At 39.8% G+C, this 25,181-nt stretch overlaps 2 protein-coding genes across 9 annotated transcripts in view; one reads left to right on the top strand and one right to left on the bottom strand.

Moving 5' to 3' along the window:
• col16a1 (collagen, type XVI, alpha 1) overlaps positions 1–2,721 on the top strand; it is a 70,395-nt gene extending 67,674 nt beyond the window's left edge. For all 8 annotated transcript variants that reach the window (XM_044336669.1, XM_044336667.1, XM_044336663.1 and 5 more), the window contains one exon: positions 1,002–2,721. In XM_044336669.1, coding sequence (XP_044192604.1) covers positions 1,002–1,195 — 194 coding nt within the window. In that variant the 3' untranslated portion in view covers positions 1,196–2,721. The remainder of the gene's footprint in view (positions 1–1,001) is intronic.
• Positions 2,722–3,009: 288 nt separating this feature from the next.
• Positions 3,010–21,739, bottom strand: col9a2 (procollagen, type IX, alpha 2). Its single transcript, XM_044336670.1, has 32 exons — positions 21,285–21,739; positions 19,815–19,889; positions 18,612–18,647; positions 18,442–18,504; positions 16,677–16,730; positions 15,765–15,800; positions 14,721–14,744; positions 14,522–14,575; positions 14,326–14,379; positions 12,655–12,705; positions 12,508–12,564; positions 12,314–12,367; positions 11,068–11,121; positions 10,816–10,869; positions 9,232–9,285; positions 9,075–9,128; positions 8,889–8,942; positions 8,737–8,790; positions 8,595–8,648; positions 7,604–7,648; positions 7,432–7,485; positions 7,288–7,341; positions 7,147–7,200; positions 6,980–7,051; positions 6,592–6,627; positions 6,426–6,470; positions 5,968–6,000; positions 5,670–5,816; positions 5,469–5,523; positions 5,110–5,298; positions 4,946–5,023; positions 3,010–4,357 (listed from the first exon to the last, which is right to left on the bottom strand). The coding sequence occupies exons 1-32, from the start codon at positions 21,354–21,356 to the stop codon at positions 4,152–4,154; spliced, it is 2,076 nt and encodes a 691-aa protein (XP_044192605.1). The 5' UTR covers positions 21,357–21,739; the 3' UTR covers positions 3,010–4,151.
• Positions 21,740–25,181: the final 3,442 nt, after the last annotated feature.

Raw genomic sequence — 25,181 nt, 5'->3', positions numbered from 1 at the left:
ATAATGTTTATATCATAATGTTTATTAGCTGACAAAACAGACTTTTTATGTATTACTAAGATCCTCTGCTAAATTGGGGGTCATGTTTCACTCAGTAGAACTCTGATTTAAACTGCGTTTTAAGACAGGCAAACATTATTTGGGAAACATCACATTTTTTCACTTTGCATGGAACTAAAATGAATACTGAATTATATTAAATGTTTGCCAAATGAGTTAGTGTCAGTTTATGTACCATAAGAAATAATAAATGATCTTTTAGACAGAAGTAGATGTAGATGTAAGCTCGGCTCCGTTAAATTAACAATGTTAACGTAGGTTTTCCTCCAACAATAGGAAACAGTTGAGGACTTTATCTGATGATAAAACCGATAAAAATGTTTACAGTTACATACATTTTGAATTTCACAACATGACACTATTAATGTCACAAGAAGAATTTAAATACTTTTTCCCAATCAATCATTAGTACACAGGTGACTGTAGGCCAAACTACACAGTAAAAACACAGTCATGTTTGTGTTGCTGCTTTGGCATCAGTCATTTAAAATGTATATTAACTTCAAACAGACTTTTCACAGTTCACTCAATTCTTCTGATAAATTTGATGTCATGTTTCACAAAGCAGAACTCTGATTTAATGAAATCACATGTTATAAAAATTGTGTGGAGGTGCTGACTGGCGGAGTTTCGGAATGTCAAACAGTGACGTTTCACATCTTACTTTAGTTTATTTAACTTCGTTCACAGAAGAGCTGGTGAAGTTAAATATCAGCCCAAATGAAAAGTTTTTCTTTAGGAGTCATACAAAGTCATGCGTTACTTGATTTATACATAATCTGTTAAATTGAGCAATATGTTAATGGAGTCTGGAATGTAGTAAGGACGGACTGGCAATCACTGAACTCCAATTCCAAAGAGTGTATTTTTATCCTTTTGAATATTTTGTCTTCAGTGTAGTGCTCATTTTTGCATTCCTCCTATTTCATTTGTTCCTCCAGGTGTCCCAGGAGCCCCAGGCTATGGTAAGATGGGACCCCCAGGTCCTGTTGGCCAGCAAGGCGTTCCCGGGATCCCGGGCCCTCCTGGGCAGCCTGGTTCGAAGGGACATGATGGCCGGTGTAATCCTGGAGACTGTATGGGCCATCAAGTAGAATACGCCCCCAAGGGCCCACCTATCAAGGGCCCCTGGTAGAGGGCTAGAGGTGAGAGGTGCCAAAGACCATGACCCAAAGTTATTAAATCTGACCACAAGATGAAATAAAGGAGCTGCCTCTGTTGTTGAATTGTATAGATTTAGCCACACAGATTTCTACTGTAGTTCTGTGCAAAAATCCACAATTCTTTTCTAAGGACCCCACTGGAACTGAGGCCTGAAAAGACACACCAGCAGCACATTTTTATTGCATCATTCTTTTTCACTATGAATGCCAATTCATTGACATATTACTGACTCTTATTTGGTCTCACCTCTTTTTTCTCAGCTTCCCCTTTCACTGTTTTTCACTCCTTTGTACATTTTCAAACAACCCAGGGGAGGTGACAAGAATCACAATCTGTATTTTCTTCTCCTCGATTAATTCTGGCCTCTTCTGTTTTTTCATTTTCTTTGTTTAAATCTGTAGGAAGAGAATACACACAATTATTGTAGCACTTTGCTTCCACCTCTCATATCTTTCTTCCCTTCTCACAAAATCGCATTCGGAGTGCATCCCATGCATTTCTAATATTCTGTCTCAGTGCTTGAGGTGTGATACACAGTATTTGAATTTGATTTGTAAGAAAATACCCCCAGAAATGTCTATTTTTGCTCTGTAGAAACAGATGTCAAAAATGTGCATCCATACCCTGTTTGATAGATTGACTGTTTTGTATATATTTATATTTATATATAGTGGCTTTTTATACTTTTTCAAAACATTTAATAAAAGGCATAAGTATGGCTAGACACTTATTTTTCATTGTCAGTGGTAATACAGCAAATAAAAAAGCCAAAGGGATATTTTTCTGAAGTCTATAAGCTTTGAAAATGGAATCATGTGTTTAGTAAAAGACAAATTATTTATAGAAGAAAATTACGTTTACATGAGAAAGCATATTGGCTTTTGTTATTATGCTAGAGTTCATTTTGTGTCATTTTAACTCCAATCTTTTTGGAAATGCAGCCATTTTAAAGTATTGTGTCTCATTTTGTATTCCAAAGTTTTCTTCCACTTGTTCACGAATATATGAGCAATAATTGAGCCCATTCACTACAGGTACACAGGACAAACAAGATATTCTGAAAATAATGAATCACAAATTGCTTTATTTTATAGTTTACATTTTACTGTATTTTGGGATTGTTATCTGTTATTTTTTTATAATGTTATATGTGGAAGTCTGTGGAGCTTTAAATCATACCATCTTCATAGCTAAACCTTCACTTAAAGGAACTCTAGTTCAGAACCGTCAGCTGTGGTCACACTTTGTTTCTAACAAGCTTACTCATGTGAAATGTTAAACTTAAAACTGAATTAAATTGTTTTTCAAAGAGGCTGTATCACATGGTTATCATTGTCAAATCTGTGTTCAAATAGCAGCACTGTTGTCCATCAACTCTCCAGCCTGTGTATATGTTGCTTTGTGTCATATGTTGTTGTTGTCCAACCCATCATGTGCCTTACATATGTTGTTTTATTAAACATTTGAGGAAAAAAAAAAAAAGATACATTTTGAAAGCAGAACAAGTGTGGTTGTCTTTCATTGCAAGGAATGTGTGTGTTTGACTTTCTACTTATATATGCTCATGTATGTGGGAACTTTTGGCCGTCGTGGAAGAATGTTGACAAAATGCTGAGCATCTGCAGCTTTGGAGGTGTGGGAGTTTATTTACATGCAGTAATAGGCCATTTTAATTGCTACTATCAAAGATTTGAAATAGGAAAAATTAAAAGATAGGGAGGTGAAAGAGATGAGCCTGATTAAATGAGTCTTTTCCATTTCCCCACATGATACAGAAGAACATTGGATTTTACAAAAGGTTCCTTTTTATTGGTTTGGGTTGACCTGAACAGCCAGGAGAAAAAAACCCTTTATACAGATGATTATATTAAGAACAATAAATAGTTTCTGTTGATGAAAATAAATCAGTCATTAAATCGCTGACACCCTGTGGAAAGTTGACAGTGGCATAGGAAGCCCATTCGGACTGTAACTGATTCGTTTTGAGAAAAAGTCAGTATTTCTGTAGGAACTTTTATTACTCACTGAATTCATTAACACAGGATTTCTGTTGGTGCATATCGTAATCCATTCCTTTTTCTCTACATAATAATCAACACACATTTACAAAGATTTACAGCACTGCATTGTGGGAGATGGGAGTGCCCATCGGGATACGCTGTTGCCAGGCAACAAGAGGAAGAGATAAAGCTAGTCGTTAGTTTCTAAAATGAGACTCGGGTAGAAAGCGGGTATTGGGTGGGGGGGGGCAATGTACACATGAGGTAAATCAGGGATTTCACTCAAGTTTACAGATGAAAATACTACATTTTACAAAAGGTACAGTACAGTACTGAGTGTGAATTTAGGCTGCAATCATTTATTGGTCCTTTGCACAGTTTTAAGGCATCAGGTGTGATGTTGCAAGAGAGGCAAGGCATTTTAACTTTAGAACACATCACAAATAAAGTATTGTATATATAAAACCATTTAAAGTGACCGTGATGCAAAAGAACACCACCTTTCACCACACTTGGTTTTTCAGGTCCTCTCAGCTCATAGATACTGTGGTGGGAGACAAGGAGATGTAATATGAATCTGTTCCTCTTCGCTGCTGGAACAGGGCTGGGATATTTGGATGGGGCTGACACTGACATCATCCAAAACACTAGAGAATTCAGAAGGATGTGGGTGGCTGTGAGCTGTGGTTGTCATGGTGATGTGGGGGATTAAGATCAGAGTATGTCCCATCAGTCAAAACTTCAGGTTGTCAGTTTCAGGAGGGGTGGGGGTGTACATCCAGTCACCCTACTATTGCCCCCCACCCCCTGTTCTCGATGTTGTTCTACTGAGAAGAGTGGTCTCTCTCCTTCTCTCTTTCTCTCTCTCGCCCTATCTCTCGCCCTTGTCTCCCAGGTGTCGTGAGCTGCTGACAGAGAGACGGATCTCTAAACATTGGGTCCTTTGATCGTTCCCGCCTCCTGTAGTCTCGGGGAGGTGTACGCTGATGCAGCCAGACACATCGCCGCCTCACAGAAGCCTGGGAGACCTGGCGAACCCGCCTTTCCGGGGCGACCAGCCTCTCCGGCTACTCCCTGAGGTCCTCTCTCACCAGGCCTACCATCCCGAGCCACACCATCAACACCAGGAGGACCTGTGGAGGCAGAAGGTTCCACGTCAAGTATTGATTTTAACTGATTTTGGAAAATGAAAAATGATTAACTACAAGTTCAAGTTGTCATCACTGAAAACTTTCAAGGATGATTACATCCACTAAAATGTTACAATTTTGAAAGCTGTCAAGATATCTAATTGCTTTATTAACACTCAACCATAAAACTCACTTTGAGAACTTGAGTGGTTTCTAATAGTAGAAATACCATTCTTGAACTTAAATTACACATGTGTAATGTATATATGCATATATTTACTCCGTGTGTATGTGTGCGTCGTTGAGTGTGAGTCTGAATTAGGGTGTACTGCTGAAATCCTATTACATTCTCATTCAAGAGCATCTGTTAAATGACTGAAGTTAATGATGCTTTTAAAATGCCTTTGAGCAGGCTCTCCTGTGGCAAGCTGTAATGCAAAGTCCTTCACTTTCTTATTGCCCTCTTCCTCTTCTTAACCTTTGGTCAGTAAAACACACTTAAATTGTTTTACATTCACATGTGCAAGGTTTATGCACATACATAAAATCCTACTGTTTAACATTTACAGTATGGGAGGCTTCAGCTCTTACCCTGTAATCCTGGGGGTCCTGGCGGTCCAGGGTGGGGTTTACCAGGATCTCCTCTCTCACCCTTTGGCCCTCTCTTTCCTGGTGAAGACAAAAGAGGATGAGAACCCTGAAATCTATCAATGCATAATATGTAAATGTTTTGATGCCATACTGTCCATTTGTACCTTTGAGCCCTGTGTTTCCAATCTGTCCAGGTGCTCCAATAATACCAGGAATGCCACGAGGACCAGGTAAGCCATGCGATCCCTGGGAGCCAGCTGGCCCTGGAGGTCCAGGAGGCCCGGGTGGTCCCATTACACCTGCTCCACCGAGCACAGCCCTCTTGGCGCTCACTGCTACTGCTGCTAGCCTCTCTGTGATAGAGGAGACATCATCATCATTTTACAGTGGAGAAAGATTTTGATTGAATAACCTTTGATGATGGGCAACTGCATACTCAGGAGATGAAAGTAGTTTTGGGAAATGAGCTAATCTAATATCCCCTATGGACATCAAAGGTGAATATTCAGGTCTAGACACTCACCCTGCAACATCTTCAACACCACTTCAATGATATGCTGGTCAGATGTGTCACGTCCCTGGAGAGAGGAAGAGCAGAATAAGACAACACTTTTTCTGACAGCGCTTTCCAATATCACATTTCCATTATCGACCGAGTGCATCGATAAATACTTATATACATATATGTTCCATGCATCACACATCAAGAATGAACTGGACTCACTGCTGCTCCCTGAATGCCTGGCATGCCGGGTACTCCTCGCTCTCCATTGAGTCCCCTAGGACCGGGCAGTCCTGGTGGTCCCTGGTCACCTGGTTTACCAGGGTCTCCAGTTGGACCATTGTGTCCAGTGTCACCCCTCACTCCTTGCTGTGAAGAGAGAAGTGTTAAGGAAGAGTGAGTCCTACATAAGACAGATAATTGCACAAATAAAGCAATGATTGAAGATGCAGAATGGAGGAAAAAGAAGGAAGGAAGAAACATGTCTGGGATTCAGATTTCTGCACGGTGTGATGCCCACCTGTCCTTTGGGCCCCGGTTCGCCAGACAAACCCTGTCACAGCAACGAGAAACTTTGTCATTTTCACATTCATCACTTCCATCATCATTTCTGCCTCAGAGACACTCATTGAGCAATAATTCAAGAATGAATGTTCTAAATGAATGCCTAAAATACTGCTTCAAAGAGCCACTGTGCATCACTGCTTCACTGTCATGTAAATAGCTCATTTGCCATCTGGATTATTATGGGGATTTGCATGCAAATTCAAAAACAGACTTCCTCTTCTTCTTAACTTTGGTATGATTATAAAATTCTCTGCTATACATCACTCTGCTTTGATGCCTTTAGAGCCAAATGTTTGAACTTCCTTATCTAAAGCCTGCAAGTTTTAGTGTTTTGTAGATTCCAAGACTTTTGGCAGTTCTTTATAACAAGAAGTTTGAAACAGCTTTAGGTTGTGCAATAATGATTTTTACCTTTTCACCTTTCTCGCCAGCCAATCCCTCAACACCAGGGTCACCCTAAAAGCGACAGAGAAAAAGCTTTTTAAAAAGGGTGAGAGAGAAGGATGTAGAAAGTATTTGTCAGCACAGCTAAAATACAGCACTGTGTAAGAGATTTGTTTCTGACAATCTGACTCACAATGTCTCCTTTTGACCCAACTTTTCCTTGGAAGCCCTGGAGAGAGAAAGGGAACATGTAATGTAAATGTGGTCAAATCTAGATTATAATATCCTAAAAAAAAGAACTAAATATTGATTCCAGCAAGTGACTCCAGAGATCACAAAGTAAGAAAGATGTTGTTTTATCTCTAAAACAAGGACGATGAGGATGCTTAGATTATCATTTATATTACTTGCCTCAAACTGTGATTTACTGTGGATTTGTGTGACTTTTATTCATGGGTAAACACTGCCCCCAATGGACAAGTCTGCGTAACTAAACTATTTTGAAGTGTGTTTGAGTACAGGCAATGATACACATGTTTCACAAAGCAATATACATTATGTATTTGTTTTTGCTCACAGACCTTGTCTCCCTTGGTTCCACTAAGGCCCTGGGCGCCTGGAACACCAATGGGTCCTCTCTCTCCTTTGTTTCCCTGCCAGGAGACATTAGAAATAGAATTGAAAGTACAGCAGCAGATCAGCTTCAAATATGTTTAAAAAGAGACAGAAATGCAAAGAAGCAGCTTACAGGCTTGCCGACGATTCCTTGCGGCCCAGCTGGTCCTCGCTGGCCTCTGTCACCCTGTGGAAGTCAGGTGAGGTGAGTATGCCTGGTTTATAATGTAGGAGCAGTTGTTAGTGTTTTAATGTAATTATTTGGGATTTTTACCTTGGGTCCAGGAACTCCCTCCATACCAGGCTCACCAGGAAGGCCAGGCTCACCCTAGGAACAAGCAGTTGATCCAATTTAGCATTAGAGCACAATTGTAATGCATAAAAACATTGATGTTTTGTCTGTGTCTTTGTGTGTTACCAGAGGTCCAGGAGCACCGGCCATACCAGCATGACCTCTAGGTCCTGGTTCACCCTACCAAGGGAAAGGAAATTACTAAAGAAAGGTATACATTTTATGAAAAAAAGAAAAAAGTAATGTTGAAAACAAGATCAATATAACACAACGTTATATGATTTTGTAAAAGGCTTACCTTAGCTCCAGATCCACCTTTTGCCCCAGGACTGCCAGGTAATCCCTATAGAGAAAATTAAAAAGAATAAAAATAGTGCAAATCAAAGTTACATTTGTATCTCGGGCATTCTAGTGGTCTAATGGTTAGGACTCAAACCATATAAGGTTTGATTATGGCTTTGCATGTCTTACCCCTCTCTCTTTCCCTATGTTTCCACACTATACACTATCAAATCAAGGTGAAAACTCTAAAAAAAAAAATCTGCCTGTATCTTGCATTCTGTATATTTACTCTGACAGAATAGTGAGGGCAGTTTACTTCATATGTTTGAAATTCCAGGAAGGACTCTGACAATGCTAGTGGTAATAAATGTAGATATTAGTATGTCGGTGCTGGTAGTGAGTGGTAATAATGCTGCTGCCTAATATACTGTAACAATAATGAAAACAGGCCGAGTTGCAGCCATAGCCATATACCTTGCAGCAGGTTTCCTTGCAGTAATTTTGTGAGTGTAGGTGGGTGTGATGGTATATCGCAGCAGAGCACAAAAGAGGCTAAGTTATGGTGTTTGAGTTTGCAGCAGTGTTAGTGTCACCGCAATGACCACACAGCAAAGTGTGCATCTCATGCTCCATTACCCCTTATTCAGAATGACACACACAAAAGCACACACACACACACACACATATATGTGTATACGCACTGGTCTGATTGTGATAAATCACTCGAGGTGGGAGGGAGAATGCTATTTCAAGGTGGTTTAAATTCTAAAACAGCGTGGGTCACAGGGTCACTGTTAACCTGGATGAGTGCCCAGAAAACAAAACATACCAAAATTTACAGGCTGGTTTCCCTTGCTTGTGTTCTGACTTCGCTGAATTGGAAGAACAGACTGACCTCCTTCATGGTTTGAGTGACAACAGGCATTTACAGAGAGGCTTATTTGCATGTGCCTTTTGTGGCATTGCTGAACCATCCTCAGACAAACACACACTAAAGGATCACTCACCGCTGTTCCCTGAGGACCGGGAGGACCAGGCATCCCAGCTTGGCCAGGGCCACCCTGCAGACAGAGAGAACATAAGAAGAAAAATTGTCATCTTCCTCGGAGATTGAAGTTTCTCATCATTATCACAGCTGGCAACCCTTACCTTCATTCCAGGAATACCAGGTGTGCCATCTTTTCCATCAATACCAGGCAGACCCTGAAAAAGCAGGCAGATGAGTCAGTCGACTTCATTTGGCACACTCTCCAAACACTGTCTCAACTGTGTAGTGCACAAACAAAAGTGCATTCACTCACATTCTCTCCCTTTTTGCCCACTGCACCCTGTGGGCCTTGGATACCTCGGCTGCCCTGCAGAAGATAACCAAATCAGCGTCAGTGTATTCAAAATGCCCATCAGGCCCCATTCAAGTTCTGAGAAATGTTTAATCTTTTGTGTCTGTGTCTCGGCTTTGACAATAATCTTCAAGGAGAGTCACCTACTTTGTCTCCCTTGTCTCCTGCCTCTCCAGGTGGTCCCTGAGGTCCCTCCTCACCCTGCAAACAATAAAGAGAGACTTAGAGTATCTAAGGAGTGTGTGTATCTGATTTTCTATGAGTATTCAAGTTTGTGTTTGTCTTGGTGTGTGTTTAATCTTACAGGAGGCCCAGGAATTCCTACAGGTCCATTGATGCCTTTGTAACCACGAGGCCCCTGAGGAAAAATGAAGACTAGGTCAAAATCTAGTATATGGGTGGACCGTGTATGAACCGCTAGATGGCTTTTAATTTGAAACAATGGATACAGGAAGTGGTGTCACATGATGACAAAGCCCCCAGGAAGTGTGCCACACTTTGACTGAAGCCAATTTGACATAGGGCCTTTCTCAATACCGAGTATGCCAAGTTCAGATTTGTGTACTTGCTAGTTCAGACTTGGCAAGTTCGACTCGGGAGTACAAACTTCCGAGGATGGGGGGATGCAGTATGATGATTCTGCAATTGGAACAACAGCGTACTTGCAGCACCAGCTCAGCTTCAACACAACTACCTGACTGTGCTGTGACAAAATAATCTCAACTCAAAGCTCCACTAACACTTTTTCTCACAAAAAATAACTTAATTGACAGAGAGATGCAGTAATTATGTTATTCAGTCTGTAATGTAGCTATAATAAAAATCCAAACTGCTATGTAGCTTGATAAAATAAAACAAAGTTGAATATAGACTAATCTGTTTATTTTTTAATATATTTGTATTTATTGAAATATGGTGATATCTATACATATAGAGTCCCAGAGGCAGCGCTGTTGTTCTGTCCAGTAAAAACATGAAGCTTCACTTTATATTCAGACATTCATCTGTGAGACCAAAATAATCCCTATTCCAAAAGGAATTATATCATATTTCAAAATGCTACAGAGGCATTAGAGCCAGCAGTAAATTACCAAAGAACTGCACAGATCAGCTCATTGCATCATGTTCTTCCTGGGATGACGATGGACGTTGACTGGCCGATCATCTCAGGAATCAGGCTGCTGGCAGCTGAGATGATCGGCCGGTCTCACCCAGCCAGCGGCTCCTTACATCTCCGAAAATGTCAGAGCATATTTCCAAATGTTGTGTTATTTGGATAAACTGACCACATATTGGGAGTCTAAATGGTTAGCTAGCTTCAGCCAGCTTTGGCCAACCAATGGTGTAACTTCATCACTCTGTCACTCAGTCAGTCAGTCAAGGACATTTGCTTTTATAGGGCTGGTCCAACTGTTACAGTCCAGCCAAAAAAGAGCAATCAATCACTTCAGATCAGGGAGGATGCTAAGTCACAGTAGCCTACTATTCATTGTGATAAAGGGGTAATTAGGGCTTAACTCACTTCACTAATGGGAGCTACACAGAGAGCCAGCCACTCTTGCTTTGGCACTAAGCCGGGCGCTAACTTGGCTAACGTGGCTAATGTTAACAGTAAGACGGATGGCTACAGCGGATCATTAACTACAGATGGAGGCACCGTGGACCCAGACAACCCCATCTCATTAGAGGAGGGGAGAGATTTGTGTTAGCATCATTTCCATATGTCCCCATTGCTGGTAATGGATGATGTTTGTATAGTGGGGGCAGGTCTGACTGTGCCTCCTTTGTGCTCATCTAAGAACGAGGACAGCCTAGTACCAGAAGAGAAAGAGGACAAAAAAAGTTTAATTTGAATGTGAAAAAAGGAAAAAGAAATGTTGGTACTCACTGCCTCCCCTTTGGGACCCATCATTCCTGGATAACCTCTCAGGCCCATCGGACCCTTAGAGGGACACAAAGAAAAACAAGTTAATGGAGAAACTGACTCTTTGACTATGACCAGAACAAAGAGCACCACAATACAAACACTAGAACATGAGGTTCTGTCAGTCCAAGATAATACTATGCCAAAACAATAGCCTATAGTTCAGCCTATATTTCTAACTTTGCCAGGTGACAAAAACTTGAATTATCAGCTTACCGGAGGTCCTGGGATGCCCTGCTCTCCAGATATGCCCACTTCTCCCCTGGGGCCCTGGTGGAGGAAAGGAAAGGTTGATTAGTTATTCTGTTGCTGCTCTCTGCAGAATAGGTGCCCACTACCAATCATGTCAAATTCAAAACATTTTGATAACGTTGTGGGAGGTCTTGTTTTTGTGCATGTGTACTGAGGTTGATTCAAGAAAATTTGAGCCGCTGAGAAAAATCCAGCTGAAACTAGTGTAATGGTTGCTTGTTGCTTGTGGTGTCTAAGCTGGTCATTGATAATTAATTGAAAATATACTATTATAATATACTAGTACTTGGTGATTAAGCTTGTTTAAAATCTAGCACAAGCTAGTCAGCCAGCAAAATCAAGCTGGTCAAAAAAAAAAAAAAAAAAAATAGCATAACCTGATCAATATCATCAGGTGGTCTTGGAACATAAAGCAGCTCAGCAATGTTTGAAATTTGGGGAAAAGCTTCACTTTCTCGCTGAGGGTTAGCATTAGATGAGAAGATCAATACAGTCTTATGTTTGTGTGCAAAATATGAATCCAGGAGGCATTGCTGAGTTTAGCATAAATAATTGAAGCAGGTCTGGAAATGGTCTGGAACATAACTGTCCATAAAACCACAACTCATTTTTTCATTTTTTGTATTGTACAAACTAAACAAGATACAATGTGTTCATTTGGGAGACCTAGAAGCTAGTACACAGTAATATAGCAAGTGAGAAGTGAGAGTTGCACCAAAGTGCAACCTTGAGTCTCAGCAGGTCTTCTAAAACACTAGTCTGCCTGGGAGGAGTGGTAACTTGGTGCATTGAGTGTTTTGAGCGTCTAAGCGCTGCCAGAAGGCTCCTTGTGTGGGAAGATCAGAGGTTAATACCTGGGGCTTGGCTAGCCGCTCCCTAGGAGCCCACTGTGTGCTCATTAGCTCTGCTTAATACAGTGAGGTGAGGAGGCTGCACGAACCCTGACTCTCTCATCCTCCCCTTCATGTACCTGGCTCTTCACCACCCCTTTCATCTGGCTCGCTGCATGCTGACTGCAGGGCCAGGGCCAGGCCTGACTAATCGCAGCCAGATTAGTGCCAGTCATGTGCCTCAGGGGGCTTCATTAGAGCTAATCCTTGCCTCCGCTGATCCTGAATGGTGGGTGAGTGTGCAAGACTGTACAGCATGTACTTGTTTGGGTGTTTGCGTGCATCCGCTCTCAGCAAAACTAAGAAATAGCGCAGCTCACCGATTTTCCTATGCTACCAGGCTCTCCGAGAACACCGCCACGTCCTTTGTGTCCCTAGAGAGAAACAATCAGTCAGTATAGTGTCATAACAATTTTGACATGTAACATAATCATTGATGCTGAAAGAAACTGTGTAAACTGTGTCTATGCTTATTTCTCTGAGGTGAGTTGAAACAGCAAGGCAAAGTACTCACCTTGATTCCCTGCAGTCCCTGGGGGCCCTTAGGTCCTGCTGGACAGTTAAGAGGACACTGTTGTCGAGAGAAGGAAATATATGGATTATGAAATGTGAAGTTGTGTCAAAATAGATTTGCAAGAAAGGAGATGTAATTAGATCTTACCTGGAAGTCTGCACTGCCCTCCTCTCCACCAATGAACTTCCCTGGAGGACCCTAGATAGAAAGAAGGACAGATGAATGGATGGCTGGATGAATGGATGGATGGATGGATAGATAGGTAGATGGATCAAGAAAGTCACCTGGTCACAGTTGGCAGACAGGTGCCTCTACTCCCATGAGCTGAGCCAGCACTTTCTCTGTCTATCTATTTCTCCTTCCATCTTTCCTTCTCTCTGTTTATAGATTGAGTTAGAGAGTAAAGTATCTCTACAGGGGCTGATGTATTCCTGCTACAGTCAGATGAGACAGCCCACTGATCTAATGGGGGTTTATTTACCCTAGGATTGCACTAAAGCTAAACAAATACACTCCCCTGGGCTGGGAACATCACTCTCAATGAAGAAACCCCCCCATACACACACACCCTGGCCCCGCCCACCCCCACCCCTCTTAGAACCACTCAGATATACACACATAAGAGTACATACACCATTGGAAAATAGACTTGAAAGTGTACCACTGTTGTGACTGTTTGTGGTATTTCACTATTTACTGTCTGTTGGGACCTATACAAGAAGCAGTGAGCTCTGGCTGTGCTATGTGCTTTGTTATCATACAGTGCATTTTAAAATGCACATTAATTGCTACTGGTTCTGGTGAGCAGAGCACACTTCAACATAGCATTAGTAGATGTGAAGTTGAATTTGCTCTTTCTTTGCTTTACTTTTACACTGTGATCCCATCCCGCTAATATTAGTTAACTGCAATTACACTGATGTAACTATATGCTTGATAAATCCCAATTAGCTCGTGGTAGCTCATTTATCACTCACTCTTTTCACCATTCTCACTGAAAAGACCGTCTTCATGAAATAATTTACTGTGACATCTTTTCTGTTGATGAAGTTTGAGTTTGTCCAAGTGGAACTTATTTATAGACCATTTAATAATGGTGGCGATTGGAGCTAAACCGATAAAGTGATGATATATTGGCCAATATTAGCTTATTGCTGATATACTTATCTTAGTTTCAGTAGATATATTGGCTGAAAAGTAAAAAGAAATCACATATCTTTATATTTAATATGCCAAAGATGATGTTAGAGGTAATTGAGAAACAGTATCACAAATGCATTTTATTTTTCAATTGTAAACAACTGTGCAGAACACAGTATAAAAATAATAATTAAGGGATCCTTATCAATAATGTTTGTTAATGTTGATTGTGTGTTCTTGTTCTACCCCAACCAAAGTGGTTCAAAACATGAACAGTGAACTAAATGGAATTTATAGGGTTGCATGGCACTATATGGTGCTAAAGAGAAAAAAAAGAATGGGGAAGGTACAACATCTTTAACATACCCTGAGAAGATTATCAGCTTGAATTTACAGAGAGTGGACAAAATCACAGGAATACTTGTACAATGTGATGCAATCCAGGTTGTATTTTGTGTTTTTGTGTTGTATATTGTTTATTGTAATGCATTGTATGTGCAGAAGATGTGACCATTATTTAAGTCCATCCCCTCCACTACAACATGATAGGCTGTGGTCCTTTTTCTACTCACTAGCACTTCAACCTTTCAATCTTCAGTTTTCTGAAGGTTATCTAAACAGATGACAGATGACCTACTAAGATATTTCAAAGACAACCAGTCCTGAGTGAGCACTTACTGGCTTGCCAGGAGGCCCAGGAAGTCCCGGAGCTCCGGGTGGTCCCATGATACCCTAGACAAAGCAGAGGAATGAAGGAAGCTGTGAATAAAAAGCTGGGGACATGAGGAGTCTGGCAGCTTATAACCTTTTGATAAGATGTTAAGATGTTTGTAAGTCATTCAGGCAGTGAAATAAACTGCAGCCAGTGTCCTACCTTTTGTCCATTTGGTCCAATTTCACCAGGAAGACCAATTGGCCCTGGAGCACCCTAGACAGAGAGTGACAGAGACAGAGAGAGCAAGAGACAACATGATGTCTACACTCTTCACCAGCCACAAAATTATTTCCACACCTCAAAGTGAAGTCATTAAGTGATAAAGGCATAACGGTATTATACCATACAAGCTACTTACAGACAGTCCTGGAAGGCCGGGTCCCTGTGTGGACAGACGAGACAAGGGGTTAAATTACTGTATAACAAGTGGAACCAATCCGTCAAAGTATCAATTAACGTTTGCGAAAACCAATTAATAACAGCAGCAGTAATTCGGTAATGCGTGTGTACAGTGTCAGAGCGAAGGGTAAACAGTGCTCAAGATGAACAGAGACACAGAGCGCAATCAGTTTATGTTTGCTGTGTCTTTTGAAATTAATTATAAACAAAGTAATTAAGTAAGTAAGCCTTCTTGGAGGAAGAGCAGCCCACAGGGCAGGATCTCCTGTCTCTGTAGCGTGAGGCAGCTGGATGTACAAGCACACCCCCCAGACAGGACGCCTGCTAATGCTAAACAAAGGATTTAACTAATAATGTTGCACTCAACCATGACATTGGATGACTCTGGAATTAATGTTTGAATATACTGGATGATGTCTAATAGATGAACACTGAGCTCCACCTAGTGGCCTTAGACTGTGTTACAGTTAATGTGCTGGCATTCTAACTTTGCAGCAGTGAACCAATTAGCATTGCATTTCTGGTGTGCATGAATTCAGTGGTCGTATATAGTGATTTTTTTTAATGATAATATGGGCAAAATTATGTGTACCATTGTGAGCTCTTTTCTACTATATTAATTATTGTGTATAGGAATAAGATGCATATCAGCTCAGCTGTAGAAGGCATATGCCACATCTGGAAAAACTAAACCCAAAAGGGGGCACAGCTGGTCAGGCATTCAGGCATGAAGAAAAAGGGACTCGGGAGGTTGCCTTATGAGAGCAGCTGGATTACAGTATGTGTGTTGGGAAACTGACTTGGCTTCAAACAATGCCTAACTCAGCCCGTCATAACTCACTTTTTAAGTATCATGACAGCCTTATGAGATAAAACGTTATCTAATTTCTCATACCTTGTTATACCAGCATACAATATCTATTAAAATATATATTAGATATTCACTCATCATACCTATCTTTATAGTGGCAGAGAGGTCATAGATATTAAATAGTTTACTTACAGGAGGGCCAGGCTCGCCACTTGGTCCAGGCTGACCCTGTAGACAACAAAAACAACAAAATAACTATGGTGACAAATACAATTCAGGGCATGCAGTTGGACAACATGAGATTTAATGCTTTACCATGGTGAAAGTCTAATAACATGTTATTATGGAAGAAAATCTTCAGACAATTATCATATTTAACTTCTTTAAAAATTTCATTCCATCCATTGGTGAAATGCAACTAAGCACATTTATCCAAGTACAGTACTTAAATACTATTTTGTGGCACACTAATTGGAAGCTAGTGTAACACACATCACATCCAGTGAGGCAAATATTTTACATTCACACATTTATCTGTCAACTATATTTACTAGTTATTTTTCAGACTAAGATTTTGCAAAGTAAACATATAAGCTTATAGAATATGATGCATTGTTATAGATTAAAGATTCAACAGTATGTTAAGTTGTGAAAATTGGTTCCACCTTGACCAGCTACATGATTAAAATGCTGCTCACACATTAATGCACCAATTCATTAATAATAACCCAATAATATATACCAACATAACACTGATAGGGAACATTATGCTACATAATGAGTACTTTACTTTTGACACCTTATATAAATTTTGCTGATTATACTTTTAGGTAAGATTTGAATGCAGGACTTTTACTTGTACTGTAATAGAGATTTTTTTCAGTGCACTGATATGCATTTCAATGCATTTTACTTAAGTAAAGGATCTGAACACTCCTTTCACCACTGCCCTTGTCAAATTAAAGAAATGTATATTCCAGCAACAACATCACTAAACAGTGATACATGTTAATTGAGTGCCATGCTTTCCACAGATTAGCGGCATTATGGTGAATTAGAACTAATTCTCATTTCAGGTGCACTTCATAACAAGCAGACACTTGCCTTAGGGCCAGGGCTCCCAACAGGACCTCGATCACCCTTTGCTCCAATCAAACCCTGGGGGCAGATAGAAAGAGATGAAAGCAGGTGGATGCAGTGTGCTGTATTGTGTATAGAGGTCAAGGGAGGGAAGGTAAAACATTGGAGTTCAATTATTAATTATCAGTTACCACTGTGCTTTCCATGAGCTACATATGACTTGAATTCACATTATAATAACGCTAATCACACATTTGATCGAAGCTGACACTGTCCTTGTGAGTAATTAGGAAACAAACCCGAGATTGAGATTCCAGGGCGGATTACTGGCTAAAACTCTAAGGAATGTGTGTGTGTGTGTGTGTGTGTGTGTGTGTGTGTGTGTGTGCTTTGGTTAGCATGTGACCATGAGGCACTGACACTCTGATCGAGACTTGAATTTGCCTTCAGAAAAGCTGCACCAAAAGTAAAATCAGGTAAATTGATAATAGAAGTGCCCAATAGTTTAAGAATAATTTAAAACTCATTGGCTTGCCTTCATCTCCATCTGCTCCCTATCTGTGATGGGTTTGACATAAAGTATATTGACCTCATCATGTAGTTTGAAAAGCTATTAATTCAGTTAACACTTTCCCACACAGAACATGTCTATGACAGTGAAATAAGCTTTCATGACTAAATCACCATGTTCACAATAAACCAGTAGTTAGAGGTTGAAGGGTCATGATGATATTTCTGTTGTTGGACAATAATAAGCCAGTCCACAGAGGGACATTTCAACAGCCTTGTAAGAAAAATTCAGCAAATACACTGAAGCTTAATGGAGCCTAACAACTTTTTCTTAAATTGAAAAAATCTGAATGTAAAACAGAGCTATGAGACTTTGTTATGTAAGATTAAATATTAGATTAAAACAAAAACACAGGCTTAATGCAGCTTAATGACATACATTTTTGATGACGTTTTTAATAATACATTTTATTATGCCCACCCCACTGACTTTATAATGACTTAAAGTTACCCTGTGGAGTCTTCATTGTAAACAGTTTTGATTACATTCAACATTTCTCACCCAAATGCATTGGGTGCAGCCTTGAGGTGTAACAAACATCATTAATGCATTCTCTACCTCATAAAACAATTATTTTGCTTACATCAGCTTGTGGTTGTCTTCTCTTTTTTTTATTTGCACATTGCAAACTTGAACAACACACTATATTACTGCCACCGCCTTGCCGTCCTCTTATGGCAGCACAAATGTGTATCATGTCACCACCAAATACATAGACCCACTCATCAAAACATTGCTCTACAGTGCCACTGATGGTCAAAAATACTTCAGGGTGCCTTGAAAATGTTGATGTCTTTGCTTCCTGACTAGAAGAATACTTGTCTTACAGATTTTACTTTTAGTTTGGTGATGAGTTGCGTCTCCCAACATCACACAAAAAAATCCTGTTTAAACTCAAGAAAAGGTCATTAATCCACATTAAAACACATATTTGGCTGTTTTTCCCCAATGTGTAGAAAAATGAACAGAAGAATTCTGTTAAATTCAATTTCTTTTACACCCTTGCTGAGACCAATCTTACTATTCCTGTGGGATTTTTTCCACATTTCCTCAAAGGTCTTTATATTTAGTTTTAGTTTTTTTTTTTAATTAAAAGCTGTCTTCATTCATGTCCACATTAAGCCTCTCAGAACGTTTCTTTTGGGAAGCATTTTCTCTTATCATTTCATTCTCATTCTCACATATACACCACACACCCACAGCATTCAGTTTACTTACATCAATGCCGTTCTCCCCTGGTGCTCCATCAAGACCTGGCTCTCCCGGCTCTCCCTTTTGTCCCTACAGTAAAACGCACACTATTGTTATGAACAAAACCAAGTGCAGGTAAATTAAATATTTAACATTTTGTAAGATGAACCTCAACAAATTGTAAAGTACAAACTTACTGGTGGTCCAGGGGGGCCAGGTGGTCCTTTCTCTCCCTGCAGAGAGACAGAGATGTTAACTCTTTTCATTCAGTGACTGTTACACATGACATGGTAAGGAGTGTGGTGTGATTGATATCATTCATATTACTCATTCCTTTTCAAAATGTCCTCCAAATTAATTGTTTTCAGTAGAAAGGTGCTGAAAAGTTGTGTGGCTCACTATGCATGTTCTCACAGAAATAAATTTGGCAGATTAAAGTACCTCTAATATGTCCAGGGCTGGCCTGGTAGTATAATTTTGTGTAGTTAGAATACAGCATGTAAATGGACATCATGGTACCTTTGTATAAATACTTAATGTATTGAACACTAATATTATGTTCTTATGTTCAAGAGAGGTGATTATTGTGAGAACAGCCTTTAGATAGAGTCTGTACCATTTTGTACAAAGGCTGATTCTCCATCAGGTCCCTCGTTTCCTGTTGTTCTAATGTGGCAGGAACCCAAAAAGTGGAAAAAAAACCCACAGTGAAGACATTGAAGGGCATGCTACACCTTCCAGTTTGGAGCAAGTAAGATTGCTGTTTTTCTTTGCAAGAGGAGGTAATGGGAGGTGCTAACAGCAGATAACTAAGTGGAAAATTGACAATAATACCAAGTTATCCCAGCTGCATTCTGGTAGCAACCTGATACTGACAATAAACTCAGCACTTGTTCAGTCACAAGTCAAAATTCACAGCATATCTTTGGTAAATACATATACTGAGGGTGGTACAGTTAGGTTTAAGACCAGAGTTTTTAGTAAAAACATATGAGATGATCAAAACAAATCAAATGTCTGATCACATCTGGTTTTGGATCATGCAAGAGACACCAAAACCTGTTTTTTACAGGCAGTTAGTGTCCTGATCCACCAACCCAGTATCCTCCAGTTACAATATATTTATAAAACCTGCCTCTAGTTAACCCTAAGAATATCTCAAATGTATCACATTACTGTGACACAAACCCAGGCCCACACCTTGGACTAAATCAAGGGTCCCTTCTCAAAGACCCCTCTCTCTGCTGGGAACAGAGCTCTTTTGTGCCTGCGTGTTTTCATTTGCAGTGCCCTCTTATGGTAAGACTCCAGTACTGCAGAGTGGTGCTGGGTTGGTATTTCTCCAGCACAATGATGGTCTTTGTGACAAACTTGTTGGGCAAACCGGTGTTGATACTCACATCAATGCCGTCTGACCCGGGGATGCCAGAAGGGCCTGGTGGGCCGACCGGGCCCTGAGGTCCAGGTGGACCCCTCTGAAAGAAACAGAAAGAAATATTTTGAAAATGTCAGGTAATGTCAAACAACTACATTACTCCTTTGGACCTTTTAAAAATACTGTGCAGATATCAAAACATATTATATGCCACAGACACACTTTCACTCCTTATAGAGATGTTATAATGAAGTCAATCTTTCTATATCATTTTACATGCACAACTGAAGAAACATGCATATCATGAATCCCCTTATTAAATCCAAGAAGCTTGCGTCAAAGTAACTAAATGCTATTAACACATTCAGAAAATATTAAATAAACTGTATGTGCTGTATAGATATCTCTGTACCAATCATTTAGTTAATAGTTTATAAATTATAGATATCATTAATTAACTGTGAAATGATTGAGGCTAAACTTAAATCAAATTAGTAAATTCTGGGCAGGTTACTACACTGTGTGGCATTTTGAACAAAAAATCCACTGAGAGTACACTGACTTCAACATGCATAAATGCATCAAAGGAAATCAAAATGAATGGGACAATATGAAATGAAATTGGCACAGGAGAGGGATAAAAACGAAGGATTGAGGAGGAATGTGGGAGGAGGGGTCATGAGAGTGGCAGTGTTTACCACTCTCCCCCCACCTGACCCCCCTCTCTCCACCTCACTGTCTCCTCTGCCTGTCTTGAATTTCATCTCAGTAGATCAGTCAGTCCATCAGGTGATACTGAAAAAGTCCTTTCATAATCCAACTTTGAATTCTTCGAGTGTTCAAAAAATGTGTGAAATGAAAAAAGAAAAAAAAATCAGAATAATCCTTAAGGGTGAAAATTGACATCCAGTAGATAACATGTAGGTGTCTGTTTGAATAGGGGCTTTCACACTCAGTGGGAAAACTTTGTGTGTCTCTTTGTATGTGGGTCAGTGACTACAGACTCATCTCTGTCACGTTTGCCCATGAAAAAACAAGAAAAACTTCAATGTTTTCATCATTTCTTGATAAATAAAAGTCTTATTGGCAAAAAAGTAGCCCAGGTAATGAAAAAATCCTTGCCTTCAATAGCAACTCCTCACTTAAAACTTCAGAAGAGAAAAGAGTCCATACGCGAAAAGGTCGACGATCCACAGAAGATAATCCGGTTTCATTTTGTCTCCACTGCAGAAAACCTGTTCCAAGCTCATCTTTCTTTTACATGCAAGCCAGGTGGTCACCTCACATCACAGATATATGTGCTGCCAACCAACCGTTTCATTTTCCAACTTTTTGATCACATCAACCAGCACCAAGAGAGCACACAGCCCATAACATCACCTCACTGACACCCAGTGCTCGCTTGCAATTTCCAAGGGCCCCTATTCCCACTGAACCCCAGAATAAAGGAGTTGTGCCTGAACCGAGCAGGTCTCAACTTCCCCTGTCCACTTACCACTTGGGCCAGAGCCAGGCACAAGGTCTGCAGAATTACCCAGGTCTTCAGCAAGGCAGAGAGAGCAGCCATGGTCCCTCTCCCCTGTCTGTCTCTCCTCAGTTCACCAAATCCTCTCTTCTTGCTCCTCTTTCCGCTCCCTTACTCCTCTCCAGGCCGGCAAAGTGAGGAACTGGTGGGGCAAAGCTGTCTGAGAGGAGGGGGGATGGGGGCTATGTGCACAGCCCCGAAAAAAATCCACTCAGGAGGAGAGAGCTGAGTGTGGAGAGGGATGGATGGATGGAGGGATGAGGGGGAGTTTGAGGTGGGGAGGGAGCAGGACAGAGAGAGAGAGGTGTAATCCTGCCCCCACAGCCGGCCCCTGAAAGCACAAGAAAAATACCCTATGCACCCATCAACACAAACACACACACACTCACACATATACCTATACACACAGTTTCTCAAAACACCTCTGATTTTCTGGATTGGGGGAAGAGTAAACTTCCCAAATGTGCACAGTTTCTGCCAATGTGATTGGATGCTTTATGAATAACTGGCATATTTTCTACAAGGTAAAGCCAATTGGGCTAAGCAGCGATTAAGCTCCTCCCAAAGCTGTGGGAGTGGACCAGCGAATGAAACCTGAGTGTGTGAAACACCTCATCATAGGCCTTGAACAACTTTCTGCCTCTGCTTCTGTCTCTCTCTCTTTAAAGCGCCACAGTGTTTTTTCTCGCCCCCCGAGGCTACCATTTGCATGGTGGTGTAAATATCTCCAAACATTTCCCATGTGAATGTTCTGCTGCATAGATGAGAGAAGCCGGTGAGCTCCTTGGATGGTACTGTATGTAAACCAGAGGGATTTGATCAGGGTGAAAAGAGGACAGTGTCAACTTTGTCAAGAAAAACTGAACTGCACCTCCTTGGTTAATTGGCTTCAAGAGATAGATGGCAAATGATAGCATTCCCCGATGTATACTTTGGAGGTCCATTCAAACTTAATTAGTACACTTGCTGACATCTAGTGGTGATTTCACCAAGAGCAGGTTAGTTCCCACAGTAATTGAGAGTGGCCTTTTTGAGCTTGGATAAACAAAACTCATGGGAATGTGAAAAATGAACTTATAGTGACCCCTATTGTACAGAAATTTACATTACACCAAATAGAGCAATTATGCTTATGTCCACTAGATGGCAGCAAATACACATGAACAGATGCCAGTCTGCACAGCTGCTTGGTTGCTATGGAGGACTCCCTGCCGCAACAACTGGGGATCAGACATTTGTTCTCCTCAGGGATGATGAAGACTGTCCTGGGGAAACTGAGAGATGCATTTATTTGTAAATTGAGATATATTGCTCACAACAGGGAATTGCAACAGACCTCTCTAAACAACAAATTAGGAAACCAGCATAGCGATGGCTTCTGTACTGTGTTTGTTTTGCACATTTTCACACATTTATTGCATTTATCACACTCTGAGTTGTTATAGCCTTTTTCATTCTTTTCCCAAAGGAATGAAATTTTAACTATTACCTTGAGAAAACTTTTTTTTTCATATTTTGATACATAAAACATGAGAGAGGTAATAGTCATTACAATAAATAGAATTATTAAAATTAAATATGCAGAAAGAGGGTGTAATCCTGAGCTGTTTTGTGCATCTATTTTTGCACTGATTTTACAACAACAGTTTTCTTTCTGTTTGCATGCACAGGGACTTAAAACTCCTTTGTCACAATTAGGGTAAAGAAATACAAATGTGTTTGATAAATATTTTGAAAAGCATTATAAAAATGTTATAATTATAATTTTTGATAGTAAAAAGTACAATAGGTAACATGGAATGAATAGAGATAGAGAAGAATAGAGATGAGAAAATGACATAATGACATAATTTAAAATATAAAGAAATTCAATAGCACAGTCAGTAACAGTAAAAAAAAATCTGTGAATTCATGCTTCTTTGTTTAAACACTTTATCTCGTCTCTGAGGCCATATTTTTTGTAACATTGCATTGTGTTACATTATAAGGTATTCCTGTTTATCTCTCCATCATATGTTCATAATAAACCTCCATGAAATCAGACTGAACATGTATGATGAGACTAGTACTGTGGATAATAGGATTCAGAGTGCACTGAATCTGCATCTTGCAGGGACCAGCAGACATTGTTAATGTTTCTTCTAATTCATTATGCTCTTGTGAACTGTGAAGTGTTTGCCTTAATGCTACTTCCCCCAACAAGTATGTTTCAAAACTGGCAATGTCAGCAAAGTTCTGCAAATCCAAATGACAAAATAGTATTTTCTTGTAATCCTTATGAGTCATTTCCTTTAAGCAGTTGAAAATTGCAACATCTTGGAGTAGCTTAGCACAGATTGTATTAACCCTTTGATGCAGTAATAAGTAACTGAGTAAAGAAATATGAAAAGTGATTAAAAGAAAAAGAGTTGATACATGTGTTGTTAAACTTTGCTTCTTTTTGCAAGTGCATGTTATCATAACAGTCTTTAAATTTAGTATTGCACTGCCATGAAGTGACTTTTGAAGGACAGATTTAAAAAAATGAATGGTCAAAATTGAAAAGAGGGGACTAGATATCTCATATCTCACATTTCCCATTATGTGACTCCTCAGCATCTTTCTTTAGATCTTCCCTGCCTTCTTCAATGCCCACATCTTTCAAACCCTACACCTCCAGTTTGTAATGCAGGCTCTCTGTTTAAAATTCTCAAGCCCAAGCCAAGATAACGTTAACTTCATGAGTAAAATAAGTGGAGTGCCCCTTTAAATGTGCCCTGTGGAGTTTAAAAAAAAAAAAAAAAAAAAAAAAAAAAAAGTTGTGTTTACATTCAGTCTTTCTCACCAAAATTTCTAATTTTGTTTATCCTAAAGGATATTTGCAAAGCTGAAGCTTTTGTGTATTGTTTACAGTCATGTGCTTGCACGCTTGCATGTGCGTACTTGTGTGCAACAAAACCTGGACCTAAAAATAAAAACATCGCTTCACAGTTTTAAAAGCAGTCAAAAGCTACACAGGGTACCTTTAAGTAAAATATGAGCATTATCATAAATGTAAGATTTCTTGATAACATTAATCATATGTAAACTTCCCTATTATTCTGTATTTTTTAATGCCCTTTATGTGAATATACCATATATAATATATGTTTATATTATACTGTACAGTTGTGTAGTGTTGGCAGTATGTAGTTTTATTTGCTGCTCTGATTCTTGGTTAGAAACTGTGTATTTATGGCACTGTACAATTATAGCATATACAAATGGAAGAAACAGAAAAACAGTATTGCTTTATAATATAAAAAGCAATAACATCAGTTAATCAGTTCTGACCTTCAGTCAACGTAAACAAACAAATAGTCTTTCAGGAAACTGTCTGCTACACATTCACTGAGCCTGGCTAACCAGTGCATGTGTTGTTATGTGAAAATCTGCCATACTGAGCCAATTCCATTTGATTTAGTATTTTTTTACATTACATTCTCAGGGAAAAAACTGCATAAAACACTATAAGAGCACATGCGCATCAAATTTCAGAAAACTGAGAGATCAAATGCATGAAAATGACTCTATCCAAAAACCTGCTGCACTGATCTTCTCACGGGTGAAAACTGAGAAGAATCATCATCCAGTTGTTGTCTTTCTCATTGCAAATGATTCCCCAGCCTCCTCAAACTTCGAAAACAGACAAGGAAAACATTGGCCTCTCCCTATTCTCTCAGTCCCTCAGAATCTTTTTCTCCCTGCTCATGTTTAAATTCTTAAGGGAATATGACTAAACTGATTTTTTTTCTAAATGAAAGCAATCACATCTTGTTTCACGACTGGATAGCATACTTATCATAGCTTACTGAGAGATGCATGAAGCAAAATGCCACCCAAATTCAA

Source organism: Thunnus albacares, chromosome 19 (genome assembly GCF_914725855.1).
Source record: "Thunnus albacares chromosome 19, fThuAlb1.1, whole genome shotgun sequence".
Taxonomy (NCBI): domain Eukaryota; kingdom Metazoa; phylum Chordata; class Actinopteri; order Scombriformes; family Scombridae; genus Thunnus; species Thunnus albacares.
The sequence above is the reverse complement of the archived record's forward strand: the minus strand, read 5'-3'. Positions and strand labels throughout refer to the sequence as shown.